Below are 17,183 nucleotides of genomic sequence, written 5' to 3'. Positions count from 1 at the left end.
CCCCCCAGTTCTGCTCGTAGAGAGAGCGTACTCCGAGCGACACCCCCGCGCTCCCGCGCCACATGGGCGCTCCCGGACGAGGCCCCGCCCCTCTGGTTCCACGTGGTCGTCCACGGAGCTCCTGAGGCTCCGGCGGTTGGGTCTGAGGGAGGCACGGGTCCGGGGATGGCGGGGACCCCGTCCGGCGGTGAGTCGCATCAGGGCGGGCCGACGGGGTGCGGAGAGTTGGCCGCCGGGAGGAGAAAGGGGCGCCCAGGAGCGTTCGGACGGAAAAAGGGACATCCTCGAGACAGGACCTGTGGAGAGTGTATCGCCCGCGAGGAAGGGACTTCAGACCGAGGGAGCGTACGGGGTGGGGGAAACTACCGGTGGAGCGAAGGGCGCCCCCCGGGATTGGATCGGTGGAGACAGGGCTGCCTCTGGGGAGCAGGCAGAGAAGAGACCGGGTGAGGGGTTGAGGCGCTCAAGAGGCTGGGGCCAGTGGGCCCCCTAGGCGCCCTGGAGAATTGGATTCACGGGAAGTGTCAGCAGACCCCCATTTCCCCTTCTGCAGGTGCTGCTCAGTTCTCTTGCCCCCCCAACTTTACCGCGACGTCCCCAACCTCAGAGCCCACCCGTTTCTCTTTGGAAGTGTTAACAGACCCAGATACGGAACTGTGGCTTATCCAGGCCCCTGTAGACTTCGCCCCAGACTGGTGAGTGGTCCCAGGCCACCTCCTGGGAATATGCTCCATCCTCGTGGCTGAACTTGGAGGAAGTTTAGAGGGGCTTTTCTTAGGCTTCCAGAAACGCGGTTTTCAGCTCTTCCCCCCCCCCCCCCCCCCCCCCCCCCCCGTTTCACGGAAAGAATCTGACGGAGCTCCTGCCTTCCCCTTTCTCCTCGCAGCCTCAACGGGCGGCTAGTGCCTCTCTCTGGCTCCCAGATTGTGAAGGGCAAGTTGGCAGGCAAGCGGCACCGCTACCGGGTCCTCAGAAGCAGCGGTCCCCAGGCTGGAGGAGCAATCCTGCTGGCTCCCTCCGTGGCGGCAGGGGGGGGACTCACCTGTGCCCCAGCCCCCCAGGGCAGCCTGAGGATCTTTGAGGGTTCCCGGGAATCCCCACCAGGGACCCTGCTGCAGCCTATTCCAACGAGCCCCCCGCCACAGATCCCCCCTGACCTGAGACCCCGCTTCTGTGCCTTTGGAGGCGGCCTACCAGTAACAGGGCCTGGGTCAGCCTTGGCACTGAAGTCACCCGCCTCAAAAAAGAGGAAAAAGAAGAGGCAAACACCAGAGGCCCCAGCTCCCCAGGAGGCAGTGAATGGGCTGGGGGCCCTGGCGGTGGACACAGCTTTGGGGTCCCCGGATGTGGCGAAGAAGAAGAAGAAGAAAAAGCAGGAGCCGCCAGAACTGGACGTGATGGAGCTGGTGACAGCCGAACCTGCAGCCGAGATGCCGGAGCCTCCGGAAGCGCTGTTGCCATCATCCACCACCAGGAAGAGGAAGAGGCTGAAGGGGACGGAAGAGAGGGAGCCTGGGGAAAGGATGCCCGTTGAGTCTCAGCCGCAGTTGAAGGAGGAGCCACGGGAGGAAGCCGTCCCACTGCCATCTTCGAGGAAGAAGAAGAAAAAAGACAAGGGGCACAGAGTCATGATGGAGCCGGGGACTGATGAGGCTCTAGAGCTGGAGAGGAGGCCTCTGGAACTCCCAGGGGAGATGATAGAGCCTGAACCACCACGAGAAGTTGAGCTTCAGGCTGAGGCAGCTCCAACACCCGCCAAAAAGAGGAGGAAGAGAGAAAAACGGCAAGACGTGACGGTGGAGCCTGAGTCGCCAGGTGACCTTGAGGGTCAGGCGGCTCTAGCATCCACCAAGAAGAAGAAGAAAGAACGGGGGCTCAGAGCAACTGAGCCGAGGACTGAGGTTACGGACCCACAGGGTGAGCCGATGGAGCCTGAGCTTCCGGAAGAGCGTGAACCTGAGGCAGGGGCAGATCCAGCATCTGCTAAGAAGAAGAAGAAGAAGAAACGGGGCCGGGAAAGCGGGGTGCCAGAGGCAGCACCCCGGGAGGAGATGCCAGAGCCGCCGCGGGGTCCAGAGCCTGGGGAGGTGGCTTCCACAGGCCGGGAGAAGAAGTCAAAGAGGCTGCAGCCGGATCCTGTGTAGCCTCCTCCAGGGAAACTGACGACTGTGGTCAAGAAAAGCTGGAGGGGCGCCTGGGTGGCTCAGTCGGTTGAGACTCTCGATTTTGGCTCAGGTCACGATCTCGCGTTTCACGAGATCGAGCGCCGCATCAGGCCGTGCACCGACAGTGTGGAGCCTGCTTGGGGTTCTCTGTCTCCTCTCCCTCAAAATAAATACACTTTAAAACAAAAAAAAAAAGAAAGAAAGAGAAAGGAAAAGAAAGGGGAAGAAAAGAAAAAAGCCGGAGGTGACCGCCTGGGCCAGCAGAGAGCGAGAACAGAGAACCCCTTCCCGATGACGGCGCCGCCGCACCAGAAGCAGCCCGAGCCTGGAAAATGCTTTATTGTTACAACGAGGGCCTCTCTGGCGGCTGGGGTCATCGGGGCACTTTCAAGAAGGGCTCGTGTAGGACATCAAACAGCCTCCGGGCCTGTGTGAGAGCAAGAAACAAGGAACTGGTCATTAAATGAGCCATCTGCTTGCTACATCCAGAGTGGGCTTTGGTTCTTTCGGTTTCGGCTCGGAGGGGACTCTGGGGGCTGGGAGAGAAACATCCTGATCTTGATTCTGTCCCAGGCTGCCTATGTGAGTTAGGGCTGGTCCCCACCCTCTCTGGGCCTCGGTTTTCCCCAACTGTAGGAGAAGCACTGTGGGCCTTCCACAGCCTTAGAACTTTGGGATCTGAGGTGCCATCTATGTAGTGCTCCCTCCTGTCCCCGACCCCTCAAGCCCATTCCCACAGTTCTTACCTTTTGGGGCCCCAGGCCCGGGCACAAAGCCAGATCTTCTCGGGACGCAGCTATGAGCTGTTCCAGAGACTGAGGAAGGTGGAAGGTGAGGGTCAGAGATGGGGAGCACAAAACTACCCTGCCCCAGCTCATCGGGGGTCTAAGATCTCCCTGGAAGGAGGTGAGGTCCTGTGGGAGGGCAGGGGTGGCGGGGGGTGGGGGGGGACATTCCTTGAAAAAGCAAGGGGGGCAGAAATGCCATCAGGACAAGGGAACCATTCCTTACCCCAAAAGTAGTTAGGAGGGTCTGGCTGTCGGTTTTATTGACAGACTTCACGGTGGTCAGGCATTCAGTCACCTGCAAGGGAGGGGAGGAGGCAGAGGTGCGGCAGGAGAAGAAATGAGAGCGATCTGAGCGCTGGGTCACCACTGTGTCCCCAGACTGCCCCGCAGGCAGGAGGTATTCAATAAATACCCCCCCTTTTGGCTGATTAAAAGTTCATCTCAGAGTGGGTCCCCCACTAGCTGAGAGAATATTGGTCACATCATGAGAAGATAAATGCCATTTCTCTTGAGTTGGTTCTGCCCAGGGTAGACCATAGGCTCTGGAGTCAGATCTGTGTTCAAAACCCGGCCCCACTGCTTGCTCCCGATGAGGGCTGGGCAAGGGAATTGACCTCTGGACTTTCTTTTCAGGCAAATGGGGGTCCTAACAGTACCCGCCTCGGGAGTGGTGGTGGACATCCACCATTACTCAGGCGTTGGAGCTCAGGTTAAATGCTTCATTTGGTAAATACTCCCTGCGTACCCACCGAGTGCTGGGTGGTGCTGGGGACACAGGAGGGACTGAGCCAGCCAGCCTGGCCAGAATGCATGCAAGGTCAGGGGTGGACAGAGCTGCTGGGCGGAATAGGCAGGACCTTGTAGGGTGTGGTGAGAAGGCCAGGCTTTCCCTGAGGGTACTGGGGAGCCATGGGAGGATTCTGAGCTGGGGAGGACAGAAACAAGTTTGTGCTTAGGAAGAGAAAGGTGATGAACTGAGGGGGAGACTGGGGAGGAGAGGTAGGATTCCAGCAGCAGGGAGGGGCCGGGGGCGGGGGGGGGGGGCAGGCAGGGGGGTGTAGTGGCCTCACCCGGGCGACGAAGTCCTGTTCCAGCTTCTCCATCAGGAGGTCCGCCGGCTTCTGCTCATAGGCCTTGTAGGTCTCCAGGTACCGCCCGGCCTCCTCAGGGCTGGGGTGAGAACATTCGGGTCAGCCAGTGTGGTGAGGGCAGTGGTCATGTTTTAGATTCATTTCATTGCCGTAGTAGTAGTCAGTGCCGACGCTAAAAGTTCCAAACTCGAATACAGAGCAAACCGAACTTTCCTCCCCGAAAAGGTCCCTGGCGGGAACCCCGGCCAGGCACATCTTTACACATCTTTGCTGGCAAAGGGAGAGAGCTTGGGAGCCTGACGAGTTGTTGGGCTCAGGTTCGCCCTTCCCACCTGCGTGACCCCAGGGCCAGTGATTTTCTCTCTCTGGGCCTCAGTGTCCTCATCTGCAGAGTGGCGTGGATAGCGGAATTGTGACAATCGCACGCGTCATCGCTCCCAAGCGCTCAGAACCGTGCCTGGCACTTAGAGCCCGTTTAAGAAATGTGAGCTATTCTGGAAGGGAAGTCAGCGCGGTGGAGCCGGGGCGGGAGAAAAACCAGAAACACTGTTACTATTTTCCCAGCCGCAGGAAGACAAAACTCAGGATGCAATTCAGTTCCCACTGAAGATTTTTAATATAGCGCACTTTCAAGAGAAAGGCTGCGGGGTGAGCCGACTGCTGAAGCTTTTATAGCAACTAACCTGATTTAATAATCGCCATTAATTTTCACGTCAGGCACTGAGGTTTTTTCCTTTTTTTTTTGACATGTAATGAACAGTTTCAAAGGTAGGTGGGACAACCGAATCTTAAAAAGGGTTTGTATGTGTGCGCAATAAAGTAACCCAAGTTTATTAGCACTGGGAGAAAGCTGGCCTTTTTTGTTCTTTGAACTTGAGACTAGGGAGTTGAGTCCAAGTAAAGGAAGGACTTGTGCCGAGGCATTTTCTGTGAGCCTTCAAATCCCAGCTAATAAGCCATCTTTGCTGATCAAGTGTTGGTCCATATTCCCGAAAGAAACCTGCATTTTTCTAATTGTTTTTTTCCCGTTACATGGGCTTTGTGGCTCTCCCCTCACTGCAGCAGGATTATCGTTCCGGTTCTTAATTTGTTCAGGGCACACAGTGAGCACATTGCGTCCTGTTCTACAATTTGCTTTCATTTTTGCCCTCTGCAGTTCTCAGCAGGATGTCTTCCTATGTCAGCAGAAAGAGCTTGACCTCTTTCGTGGGATGGTTGCAAAATATCCCATAATTTGGATGTAAAGACATAGGAAACATTCCCCTTCCGGGGGCCGATGCACTGTTCTAACTCACTGTGTTCAGAAGCTTCCAGAGAAGGATCCTCTAAGGCAATTATTATTTTCAAACCATTATACACAGAGAGGGAAAGAGACCAGCGGGGGGGGTTGAGTCACTTGCCCAAGAGCCTGGTCGGTAAAGTATGCAACTCTTGATCTCTTGGGGTCATGAGTTCAAGGTCATGACCTGGCCTATCTCCACGATGGAATATTACGCAGCTGGGAAAGAATGTGCATCCGGACAATGGGATATTATTCAGCAATAAGAAGACTGAGCTACCACGGCGCCTGGGTGGCTCAGTCGGTTAAGTGTCTGACTTCCTCTCAGATCATGATCTCATGGTTTGTGGGTTTGAGCCCCGTGTCGGGCTCTGTGCCGACAGCTCGGAGCCTGGAGCCTGCTTCGGATTCTGTGTCTGCCTCTCTCTCTGCCCCTCCCCACTCATGCTCTGTCAAAAATAGACGAATATTAAAAAAAAAAAATTTTTTTTTAAAGAAGAGTAAGCTACCAAATTACAAGAAGGCACGGAGGGAGGTTAAAAGAATACTGCTAAGTGAGAAAAGCCGGTCTGAAAAGGCTTCTGTGAGGTAATAGGAAATATATATGGTCTCTTGCCCTGGTTCCCGGCACAGAGCCCCCGAGAACCTTCCAACTCCTCAGTGATAAGAACACAGAGGAGCATCTTTTGTCCTACAGAGATGACTCTGGGTGGGCTCCTGGATGGGGGCTGGAAATGGAGCTAATCCTCAACCGGGTCCACGTAAGGAAGACTCCATATAATCCCAGTACTAGGGGACTCAGAGCTTCCAGAAGGGCAGCCACTGGGAAGTGATACACCCCAATTCCACGGGGACAGAAACTCCTGCACGCAGGACCCTCCCAGACCTCTCGCCCTACGTCTCTCATCGTCTTGCTGTTGATTCTCTTAACATCATATCCTTTATTAAACCGGAAAATGTGCTTCCCTGAGCTCTGAGCCTCTCAGGGAGTCACTGGGAGCGGGACGGTCAGAAGTACAAGCGGGGTTTATGACTGGCGTCTGAAGTGGGGGGGGGGGGGCAGTGTTGGACTGAGCCCCTTCACCTGTGGGACCTGAGGCCATCCCCAGGTAGTGTCAGAAGTGAGTCAAACGGTAGGACGCCCAGCTGGTGCTGCAGAGACTTGCTTGGTGTGGGAAAAACTTTGGCGCATCTGGTGGTCTGACTTGGGCTCAGGTCCTGATCTCACGGTTTGTGAGTTCGAGCCCCACACAGCCCTGTACTGTAAGCACAGAGCCTGCTTTGGATCCTCTGTCCCCCCCTCTCTCTCTCTCTCTTCTGCCCTCCCCCACTTGTTCTCCCTCTCTCTTCTCTCTCAAAAATGAATAAAGATTAAACACACACACACACACACACACACAGGATAAAGACCCACATTAGGGAAGAACTGGCATTTTTTTTCCTACACACAAGGAGAACCGTGGGTTTTTCTATTTCTACTACAGATTGTATGATTCCAACTATATGATATCCTGAAAAAGGCAAAACTAAGCAGACTGTGAAAAGATGAGGAGTTTGGGGGTGGAAGGGATGAATAAGTGGAACACGGGAAATTTTAGGGCAGTACAACTATTCTGTGTGATACAGAATTTATGGACACATTATCATACCTTTGTTAAGACTCAGAATGTAAAACAGAGAGCAACAGGTCATGATCTCACGCCCCGTGAGTTCGAGTCCCATGTTGGGCTCTGTGCTGACAGCTCAGAGCCTGGAGCCTGCTTTAGGTTCTGTGTCTCCCTCTCTCTCTCTCTGCCCCTCCCCACTCATGCTCTGTCTCTCTCAAAAATAAATAAACATTAAGAAAAAAAATTTGGGGGGCAGTTGGGTGGCTAAGTCGGTTAGGCGTCCGACTTCGGCTCAGGTCATGATCTCACAGTTTGTGGGTTTGAGCCCCGCGTTGGGCTCTGTGCTGACAGCTCAGAGCCTGGAGCCTGCTTCAAGTTCTGTCTCCTTCTCTCTCTGCCCCTCCCCCACTCTCACCTTGACTCACTCTGTCTCTCAAAAATAAATAAATGTAATAAAAAAAATTAAAAAAAAATTTTTTTTTTAATGCTCTAAAAAATTAGTATTTTTAAAAATATGAACACCCTGCGTCGGGCTCCGTGCTGACAACGGAGAGCCTGCTTGGGATTCTCTCTCCCTCTAGCTCTCTGCCCGTCCCCCGCTCACACTCTTGAGCACTCTCTCTAAATACATAAATAAACTTAAAAAAAAAAAATGTTTTTTTAAAGGGGCGCCTGGAGTGGCTCAGCCGGTTAAGCATCTGACTCTAGGCTCCGGTCGGACCAGGTCATGATCTCACAGTTTGTGAGTTCAAGTCCTGCATTGTGCCCACTTGGGCTTCTCTCTCTCTCTCTCTCTCTCTCTCTCTCTCTGTCTCCCTCTCTGCTTCTTCCCTGCTTGTGTCTCTCTCTCTCTCAAAATAATAAACTTTAAAAAAAAAAAAAAGAGAGAGAGAGAGAGAGAGAGAGAGATCTCCAGGTAAGGACACGACCACGTAAGGCACAGAACAGCATCTATATATAACCATATGTCTACACTGCCACATGTATATACACCGTGTGTATGTACCATATATATGTACGACTAGACGTATGCACACACATAACATTTTCGTGTCGCTTCTCATCTGTGAACTACGTGAACGTGCCATCTATTTAACACAAGAAAGTTTAACCAGTGTCTATATTCAGAACAAAGAGAAGCAGAAGACAACAGCCCCGCTCTCATCCCCATCTATGCCTCATACGGTCCCCAGAGGTCAGCACTGTCCAGGGCCTGGAGCCTCTGGAGCCTCTGGAGCCCTTTTCGGTTTATCCACATACGAGTCTGTTCATAAACACAGCTCATTTTCTTCCTCCCTTCTGTATATAAATACAAATACGAGGCCGTTCGCTTCTGCAACTCTGGTTCTCACCCACTGATGCTACAGTGATGGCCCATGTCACTTCGGACACGCGTGAGCACACACGGGCAGGGACTATCCTAGTGCAGGAGTTTCTGTGTCGAAGAGTGGTGTCTATTTTGTGTTTCAATAGCCCGTCAAATCTCCTGCCAAGCAAATATGCGGGTGCCCGTTTCGTACTATCCATACGAGAGATTTGCACCAAATTTAGGGCACCTCACTTTGGTTTTTTTTTTTTAATGTTTATTTATATTTGAGAGAGAGAGACAGACAATGTGCAAGTGGGGGAGGGACAGAGAAAAACAGAGACAGACTCTGAAGCAGGCTCCAGGCTCCGAGCTGTTAGCACAGAGCCCGATGTGGGGTTTGAACTCTCGAACCACGAGATCATGACCTGAGCCAAAGCCGGACGCTTAACCAACTGAGCTACCCAGGCGCCCCTGAATGTTTCTCATTTTTGAGAGAGAGAGCACAAGCAGGGGAGGGGCAGAGAGAGAGAGGGAGACAGAGGATCCAAAGTAGCCTCTGCATGGACAGCAGAGAGCCCCACACGGGGCTGGAACTCAGGAACTGCCAGATCACAATCTGAGCCAAAGTCAGACGCTTAACCAACTGAGCCACCCAGATGCCCCAGCACCTCGTTTTTTAAAATGTGCTTTTTTCTTGATAAACCATATGGTTGATATTTTTTCATGTGTTTTGGCAACCTGCGTTAAACTCTTATTTGGGTTCTTATTGACTTGTGGGAAGTTCTTTACATATATAAATATATAATAAACATGTTTAAATATATGCATATGAATATAAACATTTAAATGTATTTGCACTGTATAAATATAACTTATATATACATACATAAATTAGAGATGTTAAGTATTTTCTATTTATATGTATGTATATATATATATATACATATATATATATGTATATATATATATACACACATTTGTATATGCAATATATACACAGCAAATACTTTTTGGCAATTTGTCACTTGTCTTTCAACTTTATTTACAGTATGTCTTACCACCCAGAAGTTTTAAAATTTTAATTTTCTCAAATCAGCCAACCTTTTCCTTTACGGCTTTGGGGTTCTGGGTCTTGCTTTGGAAGACTTTTCCTACCCCAAGATTATAACAAATATTCTCCTGGGGTGCCTGGATGGTTCAGTCAGTTAAATGTCAGACTTAGTTCAGGTCATGATCTCAAAGTTCATGGGTTTGAGCCCCGTGTTGGGCTTTGTGCTGACAGCTCAGAGCTTCGAGCCTGCTTTGGATTCTGTGTCTCTTTCTCGCTCTACCCCTCCCCCGCTTGTGTGTGCTCTCTCTCTCTCAAAAATAAAATAAACATTAAAAGCTAGATATATATTCCCCTATAAGATTTCTTCTAGGGCACCTGAGTGGCTCAGCTGATTAGGCATCCGACCCTTGATTCAAGCTCAAATCATGATCTCACAGTTTGTGAGCTGAGCCCTGGTGTGTCAGCTCCAGGATAGAGCCCAGCTTGGGATTCCCTCTCTTTCCCTCTCTCTCTGGCCCTCCTCCTCTCTTTCTCAAAATAAATAAATAAACGTAAAAAAATAAATAAATAACAAGCCTAATTACTTAAAAAAGAACGATTTCTTCTAACACCTGTTTTATGTCAATTTCTCAGGATTTAATTTTTTTTTCTTATGGGGTGAGGAAGGTATGTCTTTTTTTCCAACTGGAAATTAGCCAATCTAAATAGTCTTTAGAGGGGCGCCTGGGTGGCTCAGTCAGTTAAGCATCTGACTTCAGCTCAGGTCATGACCTCATGGCTCATGGGTTCGAGCCCCACGTCGGGCTCTGTGCTGACAGCCTGGAGCCTAGAACCTGCTTCAGATTCTGTGTCTCCCTCTCTCTCTGCTTCTTCCCTGCTCGTACTCTAGCTCTCACTCTCTCAAAATTAAATAAACATTAAAAGAAAAATTTAAATAGTCTTTAGAAACCTAGATGTGGAATTAATTATTCAGACAGACTTTAGGTCTGATTCGTAAGTAAGCAGTATGGCCCTGGCAATTTGATCTATATCACCTGCTTTTGTGACTATAGCCCTAGAAGACAAATATTAAGATCCTATTTTAAAGATGCAGAAATTGAGGCCGAGAGAGAGGCAGTGCCGGGACCAGGCTCACATGGGGAGCTCATGGCAGAAGGAAAGGGCTGGGGGGCAGAAGGGTGGACCGACTCTTAGGATAGAGCCTGACCTGGGCAGGGAAGCCTCGGTCTCACCTCCAGGCAAGGACCAGGGTGCAGTCAGCCAGGATACACATCTTAGCCAGCTCCTTGAGGGCCTGCTGTGGATCTTTCTGGGTGGAAAAGAAAATCAGAATGGGAAATCTGGTAGTCAACAAGGAATTATAGTCTTGAAGAACAGTAGGTTATGCCACAGTAGGATGCCAAGAGCCTTCCACTTAAGGCACTCCCTAAGCTCTGACTGGGTGCCCGCCTGTGCTGGGCAATGCTGGTAACACACAGTAACCAAGAGAGCCAGGGCTCTGCCCGCTGGGGCTCACAGTCTGATGAGGGAGATCAAACTGTCCCCATACAGTGATGACCCAGAGTGGCCAGGATTGGGATGGGAGAGCAGGAGCGGATACCTGACTTGCCCAGGGGATCAGGGAGAGCTTCCTGGAAGAGGGGACATCTGAACTGAGACCTGAAGGAGGAGGAGGAGTGAAGGAGGCAAAGGAGAACGAAAAGGACATTTTAAACATAGGGAAGACAGGAGGGGGGGGGAAGGACTTGAGGAATTGCAATTCACACGGAATGTGATGGAGAACGTAAAAGAAAGGGCGACCACATGGAAGCTGGGAAATGAACCCAGAGAGCAGGGCAGGGGTCCGGTCACATGGCCTCACGGGCCATAGCGAGGCACTGGGGAGCCATGGAGGGGTCTGGACATCAGATCTGTGCTTTAGGAACCCCCCCCCCCCAGCTGCTGTGAGGATGGAAGCCGTTGGGGCTGGAGGCCCTGAGACGAGAGAAGAGGCTGGGGCAGAGACCCAGGCGGGCCAGGCTGTGAAGATAGGATGACATAGCTTCAAAACACACTCAGGTGGCAGAGGGCTGGGACCAGCGGAAGTGGTGTAGGGAAGGAGGAGACAGGAGTTTACCCTCGCGCCCCCTTGCCAACACAGGGTGTTAATGTCCGATGTAAAAATGGTTCAACTTGCACCTTCTCTTGGGATTCAACGATCCACTTGGCTGCTGCGTGGCCCGACAGATGAGGACCACGAGGCCGGGGGGGGAAGTGACCCCTGCTTACCACGTCCACCTGGACGAGCAGGACCCGCAGGGCGAAGCTCTTCCCCAGGCTCTGCAGCCGCCCGTGGATGTAGTCCGGGTGGAGGTTGTGGTAGCGGAGGCTGGGGGGCAGGGGAGAGGGAGGGATTGAGAGGTCTCGCTCTCCCCAAAACCCTGGGAGCCCTTCTTTACTCTCACTGGAATGCAGACGGCGCGGGCGACACCGGGACCTAAGGCTCAGAGAAGTTAAGTGACTTGCCTCAGGTCACCCATCAAGGAAGGGGATGGCGGGGTTGGCAGAAAGGACTGACTGGCTCTGGCTTCCCTGGAGGGATGGACCCCAGGTTCCTCACTGGGGAAGGGAAGAGACTTGGGCTTCGGGTAGAGGACAGGAGACAAGTGCCTAGAGGGTGTGGACTGGGAGACACGGGGCAGCTGGTCTTGGGAAGCAGGCCCATCCCAGGGACTGTCTGCTTTAGCCTCAGAAGGCACTGGCAGGGAGGGGCTGGGGTGGCTTCTCCACCCAGGGAACTAGGGGACATCTCTGTCCAGCAGCCACCGGCTCTCGTACCTTGCAGGGAGGACAGGAACTTAGAAGGTTCACTTCCCCCATCTAGCTCTGTGTGCAGAGGGGCGCCCGGGAATGGAGAGGGAACTTGCTTAACTGCGGTACAGGCTGGCGAAATCCTGGCTCTCATCAACTCACCCTGGATGTCTGGGACCTGAGGGACCCTACCCCCAACCTGCTCAGACCCAGGACTCCAGGCGCCCAGCCTGTCCTCCCTCAGAACCAGAGTCTGGGCCTGCCGCTCTCGTCCCTCTGGGCACCTCCAGGAGAAGACCTCTTCCTCCCGGCCAGGTCACTAGGCCCAGAGCTGACAGGGCCACACCCCAAGGTCTCCCACCCAATGGTCCCAAACATGGGAGCACAGCCTCGCAGGCCTTCAGGAAGGTGGGGCAGCCCCCTCAGAGCTCACCTGAGGAACAGGGCACAGGTGCTCTGGCCCAGCACATAGTCGGGAAGCACGTCACCAAACTCCCAGGGCACATTACGCACAAACTTCAGCACGGGGTTGCCCCTCTGGGGAGGGAAGGGCGGAAGCCATTAACAGGGAGGGCCCTGGGACCACTGCCAGCCCCAGGGCTCCCCTCCCCCTACCTGTGTCGACACCTCCCCATCCCCCCTCCTGCCTGTGCCTGTTCCCCTCCCTCCGGAGTCCACCTCCTCAGCCGGGAATGCCCTTGGGTGCTCTGGCTTTGACCCAGACCTCTCCCCCAGACCTGGGCCTTAACTAAAGGGTCCCTGAGTCTGTCTCTCAGGCCCAGTCCTCTCCCCTAGCCCCACGTGTGTGCCCTGGGGTTGCTGGGCACTCCCCCCAGGATGTCCGCCTCACTGCACCCCGAGTGCCTTCAGCACCAGCTCCCGCACCTGCCCCTCCTCCCCTCATCTCAGGGACAGGCCCATCATCCAGAGACCCAAGCCTAGTCACGGACCCGTCCCTCTCCTCCAGGGGGGACGTCTACCTTCCAGGATTTTTTTTTTAAGTTTATTTACTTATTTTGAGAGACAGAGAGAGAGAGAGAGAGAGAGAGAGAGAGGCAGGCAGAGAGAGAACTCCAAGCAGGCTCTGCACTGTCAGCACAGAGCCTGACACAAGGCTCAATCTCACGGACTCTGAGATCGTGACCTGAGCCGAAATCAAGAGTCGAATGCTTAGCTGAATGGGCCACGGGCACCCCCAGGATGACATCCCCATCAAAGTCTCCCCCTGCGCTGCCATAGCCCATACCCAGGCCCCTACCCTGCCTCCTCCTGGTCGCCTGCCCCAGTAGGGCCCCCTCCTGGCCTCCGAACAGAAGCCAGTGCTTCCTAAAGCACAAACCTGCCCCTTGGCCTGCTCTTAACCCCACCGTGGCCCCCAGTGATCTGAGAGGAAGCCCCACGTGGCCTGTGACCCCCACCCCCAACAGTCAGGCATCTGCTGGACAGGCTTCGGGCTCTCACTCCACTCTGAACATACCCTGTAGCCCCAAATCGAGATTCTCTGAGCAAGTCAGCCTCTAACCCATCCGAGCAGTATTTATTGAGCACCTATTGTGTGTCTAAGTGCTGTGATACAGCAGGAACCAAGACAGACAAAGATCCCTGCCTTGTGGGGGACGCAGATGTTACACAAAACCATCTCGGGGATGAACGAGTAATTATTAAATGAGGTAGAATGTGCTTTTAAGGGGCGCCTGGGTGGCGCAGTCGGTTAAGCGTCCGACTTCAGCCAGGTCACGATCTCACGGTCCGTGAGTTCGAGCCCCGCGTCAGGCTCTGGGCTGATGGCTCGGAGCATGGAGCCTGTTTCCGATTCTGTGTCTCCCTCTCTCTCTGCCCCTCCCCCGTTCATGCTCTGTCTCTCTCTGTCCCAAAAATAAATAAAATAAAAAAAAAAAAAAAAAAAAAGAATGTGCTTTTAATAAAGAGGGTAGGACCTGCTCCACGGTGGGGTGTGGGTTGGGCAGAGTCGGTTAAGTGTCCAACTCTTGGTTTTGGCTCGGGTCGTGATCTCACAGTGTTGTGAGTTCGAGCCCCACGTCGGGATCCGGGCTGGCAGCATGGAGCCTGCTTGGGATTCGCTCTCTCCCCCTCCCCCACTCACGCTGTTTCTGTCTCTCTCAAAATAAAAACATAAACTTTGAGAAAAAAAAAAAAAAGGAGGCGGGAGGTGAGGAGCGGTGATGAGGTCAGGAGGGTAGAACCTCCATGAATGGGACTGGTCCTCACAAAAGGGACCCGAGAGAGCTCCTTCACCCCTTCTGCCAGGTGAGGACACAGAAAGTAGACAGCAGTCTATGAACCAGGAGGCGGATCCTTCCTGGACACTGAATTGGCCAGCGCCTTGACCTTGGACTTCCCAGCCCCCGGAAGTGTGAGAAATAAAAGTCTGTTGTTTGAACGACCCAGTCTACGGTATTTTTGTTTTAACAAAAGAATAGACACGGTGCAACCTCAACCCACACCTGGTAGTTGGATGGATGAATGAGAGAATTCGCGTCGCCCAGAGCGCAATGGCAAGAGCTCTGACTTCCTTCCACTGCCCACCGGAGTGCCACCCCCGTACCCGTGTTTCCCACCAGAAAGCTCAAAGCCCCGCTACTCCTTCCCCTCCTCACCTGCCGGGGGCTCACAATGATGCTGCTGGATTTCGTCCCCGCTTTGGGGGCCTGGTTGGGGGTCTCTCCTGCCAGGGGTTCTGGCCCCGTGGGGTGTGGAGCCCCAGCCCCTCCTGGAGGTCCCGAGATGGCATACTCAGCGTAGGTCTGAGGGGCGGCCTGGGCTGAGGTCTCCGTGGTGGGAAGGCTCCGCGTGGACTTGAATAAGGGCTTGAACTGTGGGGGAGGGGGAGGAGTGTCAAAATCTGAATCTAGCCACTCCTCCCTGCTCCTCAGCCGCTATACCGGTCCCGGCCACCAACTTCTCTCCCTTGGACCAGCTCCCCACCTACATCCTTACTCCCCGCGGTCTGTTCTGTTCACGGTCATTTCACATCCCTCTGCTCAGAGACCCTGGTGGCTCCCATCTCAGAGTAAAAGCCAAAGCTGTCGCCACAGCCCACAAGGCTCTAGAAGATCTGTCCCTGCTCCCCCTGTCTCCTCTCCCACCTCCTTCCCTTTCCTTTCTCGATTCCAGCCCCACTGGCCTTCTTGCTGCCCTCAAATCTGTCAGGCTCCCTCTGATCCTGGGCCTTTGCATCGGCTGTTCCCTCTGCCCCAGAGGTTGCCACACAGCTCACTCCTTCACCTCCTTCACATCACTGCCAAGATGTCACCTCCTCAGAGAGGCAGCCCCTTGACCTAAGGGAGCACCTCTCCCCCATCATTCCCTGCACCCTTAGCCCACTTTTTCTTCCTAGCGCATACGGAGCGGCCAGTACTCAGCACCAGCCAATTGTTTTCCTGCGGGAACGTGATGTCGGCGTGGTCAGATCCTTCAATTTACCAAGAGATGTCAAAAGTGCCGACTTTTCCTTTTAGTTGCAAGGCCTTCCAATTCTCCAATGTCAGCAATAAATTCATCCTTTGCAAACCAGGGGGCTGACCACATAAAACACAACCCAAAGCCACCCGCTGCTTGCGTTTGCAGCCTCTGCCAGAGCCCTGTCTTGGAACCACCATGACATTTTACAGATAGGGAAGCAGACTCGCGGAGAGCAAAGGACTGTTTTCCCAAGGTGACCCAGGCCACAACATTTCCTAAACCACACCATGGGCCTTGGAGGCCCCTTCCTCTCAATCCACCCCCCCCACCCCAGTCTGCCAGCGTTCTCCCCATCTCCTCCTCTGTCCTACCCCCGCAGGAGGGGCCTCATCCTCATCCAGTGGTATGAAGAACTTCTTCCTCGTGGGTGGCCCGGAGGGCTGCCGCACTCCCTCTTCGTCCATCCCAAGGTTCTTCTGGGGCCTGAAAATGAAGACACGGCGGCGGGGGCGAGTGAGACAGCAACGCCTGCATGCCCATCCTTCCAGCAGGAACCCCCACTCACAGCCATCCCGCCCCAAGAAATCCCAGGGCTCCAGAGCATCAAGTTCCAAACACGGAGCGCCCCAGATTCTACAAAGCCCCGCCCACACGGAGCCTCACCTTCCGTCCGCCCCGCCCCTTACCGGTCCAGACTTTTCATTCGCCCCGCCCCTCGCGTTCTAGTTACCCCGCCCTCACTGTTCCCCGCCTTCCGTTTGCCCGCCCCAGCCTCCGTCCCCCTCCGTCCCGCCCGCAGGGCTGGCGCTTGGATACCCTCCCCTCGGTCCATCTCGTCCATCTCTCAGGCACTGCAACGACTGGTTGGCCTCTGCGGCTGCCAATCGCCACCGGAGGTCCCTCCCCGCCCCTCTCGACCCAGCCCCGCTGTCTGAGCGCCGCGACGACTCACCTCCTCGTCCCCGAGCCGGGAGTAAAAGACCGGAGAGGGACAGAGGCATCCCACCGCCCGCGCGGCCAGCGCGTCCCCGGGCTCGCCGCACTTCCGGCCTCTCTAGCCCTCGATCCCGCCCTCACCGTTCCCCAGAGGGGTAGAACTTCGACAGGGGCCGTCCCTGCGCAGCTCTCTATGATCCTGGAGGACTGCGGAGATTTGGGTTGGACAGAGAGCCGTCCGTCTACCCCCCTGAACGTCCCTGGTTGCCGAGAATTTCAATTTTGATGCCCTTATTAAGCACCAACTTGTGCTCGGGCTCCGGGCAGGAATCAGTGGGGAAAAACGGCGGGAGAGCAAATTAGGTTCCTCCCCTCAGTACAGGCTTGGATGGAATCCCGGCTCTGCCATTGACTTGGCCTCAGTTTCCACATTCATTCATTATTTCATTCCACTCATATTCCCCCAGCGCTTCCTCTGTTCCCGGGCCTGTGAGGGGCAGTGTTACTGACTCAGAGGTGACCAACGACAACCATAGCCCCCTCCTGCCCTCCTGGAGCTCACAGTTCACTGGGAGAGGCAGACTCGTCCCCCAAAACGGACGACCTGGAATGGTCAAGGCTGGGTTGGGAGATCCCAGACGCCCGGGAGAGGGTTGGGGAGGGGCCGCCCACCCAGCCCGAGGGTAGGGAAGGGCTTCCTGGAGGAAGGGACATCTGAGCTGAGACCTGGTTGATGAGTTAGTA

General features: G+C 54.3%; 2 protein-coding genes across 2 annotated transcripts; one reads left to right on the top strand and one right to left on the bottom strand.

Moving 5' to 3' along the window:
* The first annotated feature begins 82 nt into the window (after positions 1–82).
* POLR1G (RNA polymerase I subunit G) lies at positions 83–2,647 on the top strand. The gene is made up of 3 exons (XM_007096600.3): positions 83–187; positions 554–695; positions 887–2,647. Exons 1-3 carry the CDS (start codon positions 166–168, stop codon positions 2,142–2,144), a joined length of 1,422 nt encoding a protein of 473 aa, XP_007096662.2. The 5' UTR covers positions 83–165; the 3' UTR covers positions 2,145–2,647.
* Positions 2,489–16,545, bottom strand: ERCC1 (ERCC excision repair 1, endonuclease non-catalytic subunit). The gene is made up of 10 exons (XM_042969242.1): positions 16,456–16,545; positions 15,875–15,986; positions 14,699–14,914; positions 12,514–12,617; positions 11,559–11,658; positions 10,523–10,599; positions 4,024–4,123; positions 3,177–3,248; positions 2,912–2,980; positions 2,489–2,592 (listed from the first exon to the last, which is right to left on the bottom strand). The coding sequence occupies exons 2-10, from the start codon at positions 15,965–15,967 to the stop codon at positions 2,539–2,541; spliced, it is 885 nt and encodes a 294-aa protein (XP_042825176.1). The 5' UTR covers positions 15,968–15,986; positions 16,456–16,545; the 3' UTR covers positions 2,489–2,538.
* Between the last annotated feature and the right edge of the window lie 638 nt (positions 16,546–17,183).

Source organism: Panthera tigris, chromosome E2 (genome assembly GCF_018350195.1).
Source record: "Panthera tigris isolate Pti1 chromosome E2, P.tigris_Pti1_mat1.1, whole genome shotgun sequence".
In the NCBI taxonomy this organism is placed as follows: Eukaryota; Metazoa; Chordata; class Mammalia; order Carnivora; family Felidae; genus Panthera; species Panthera tigris.
This window is presented reverse-complemented; position numbering and strand designations above follow the sequence as displayed.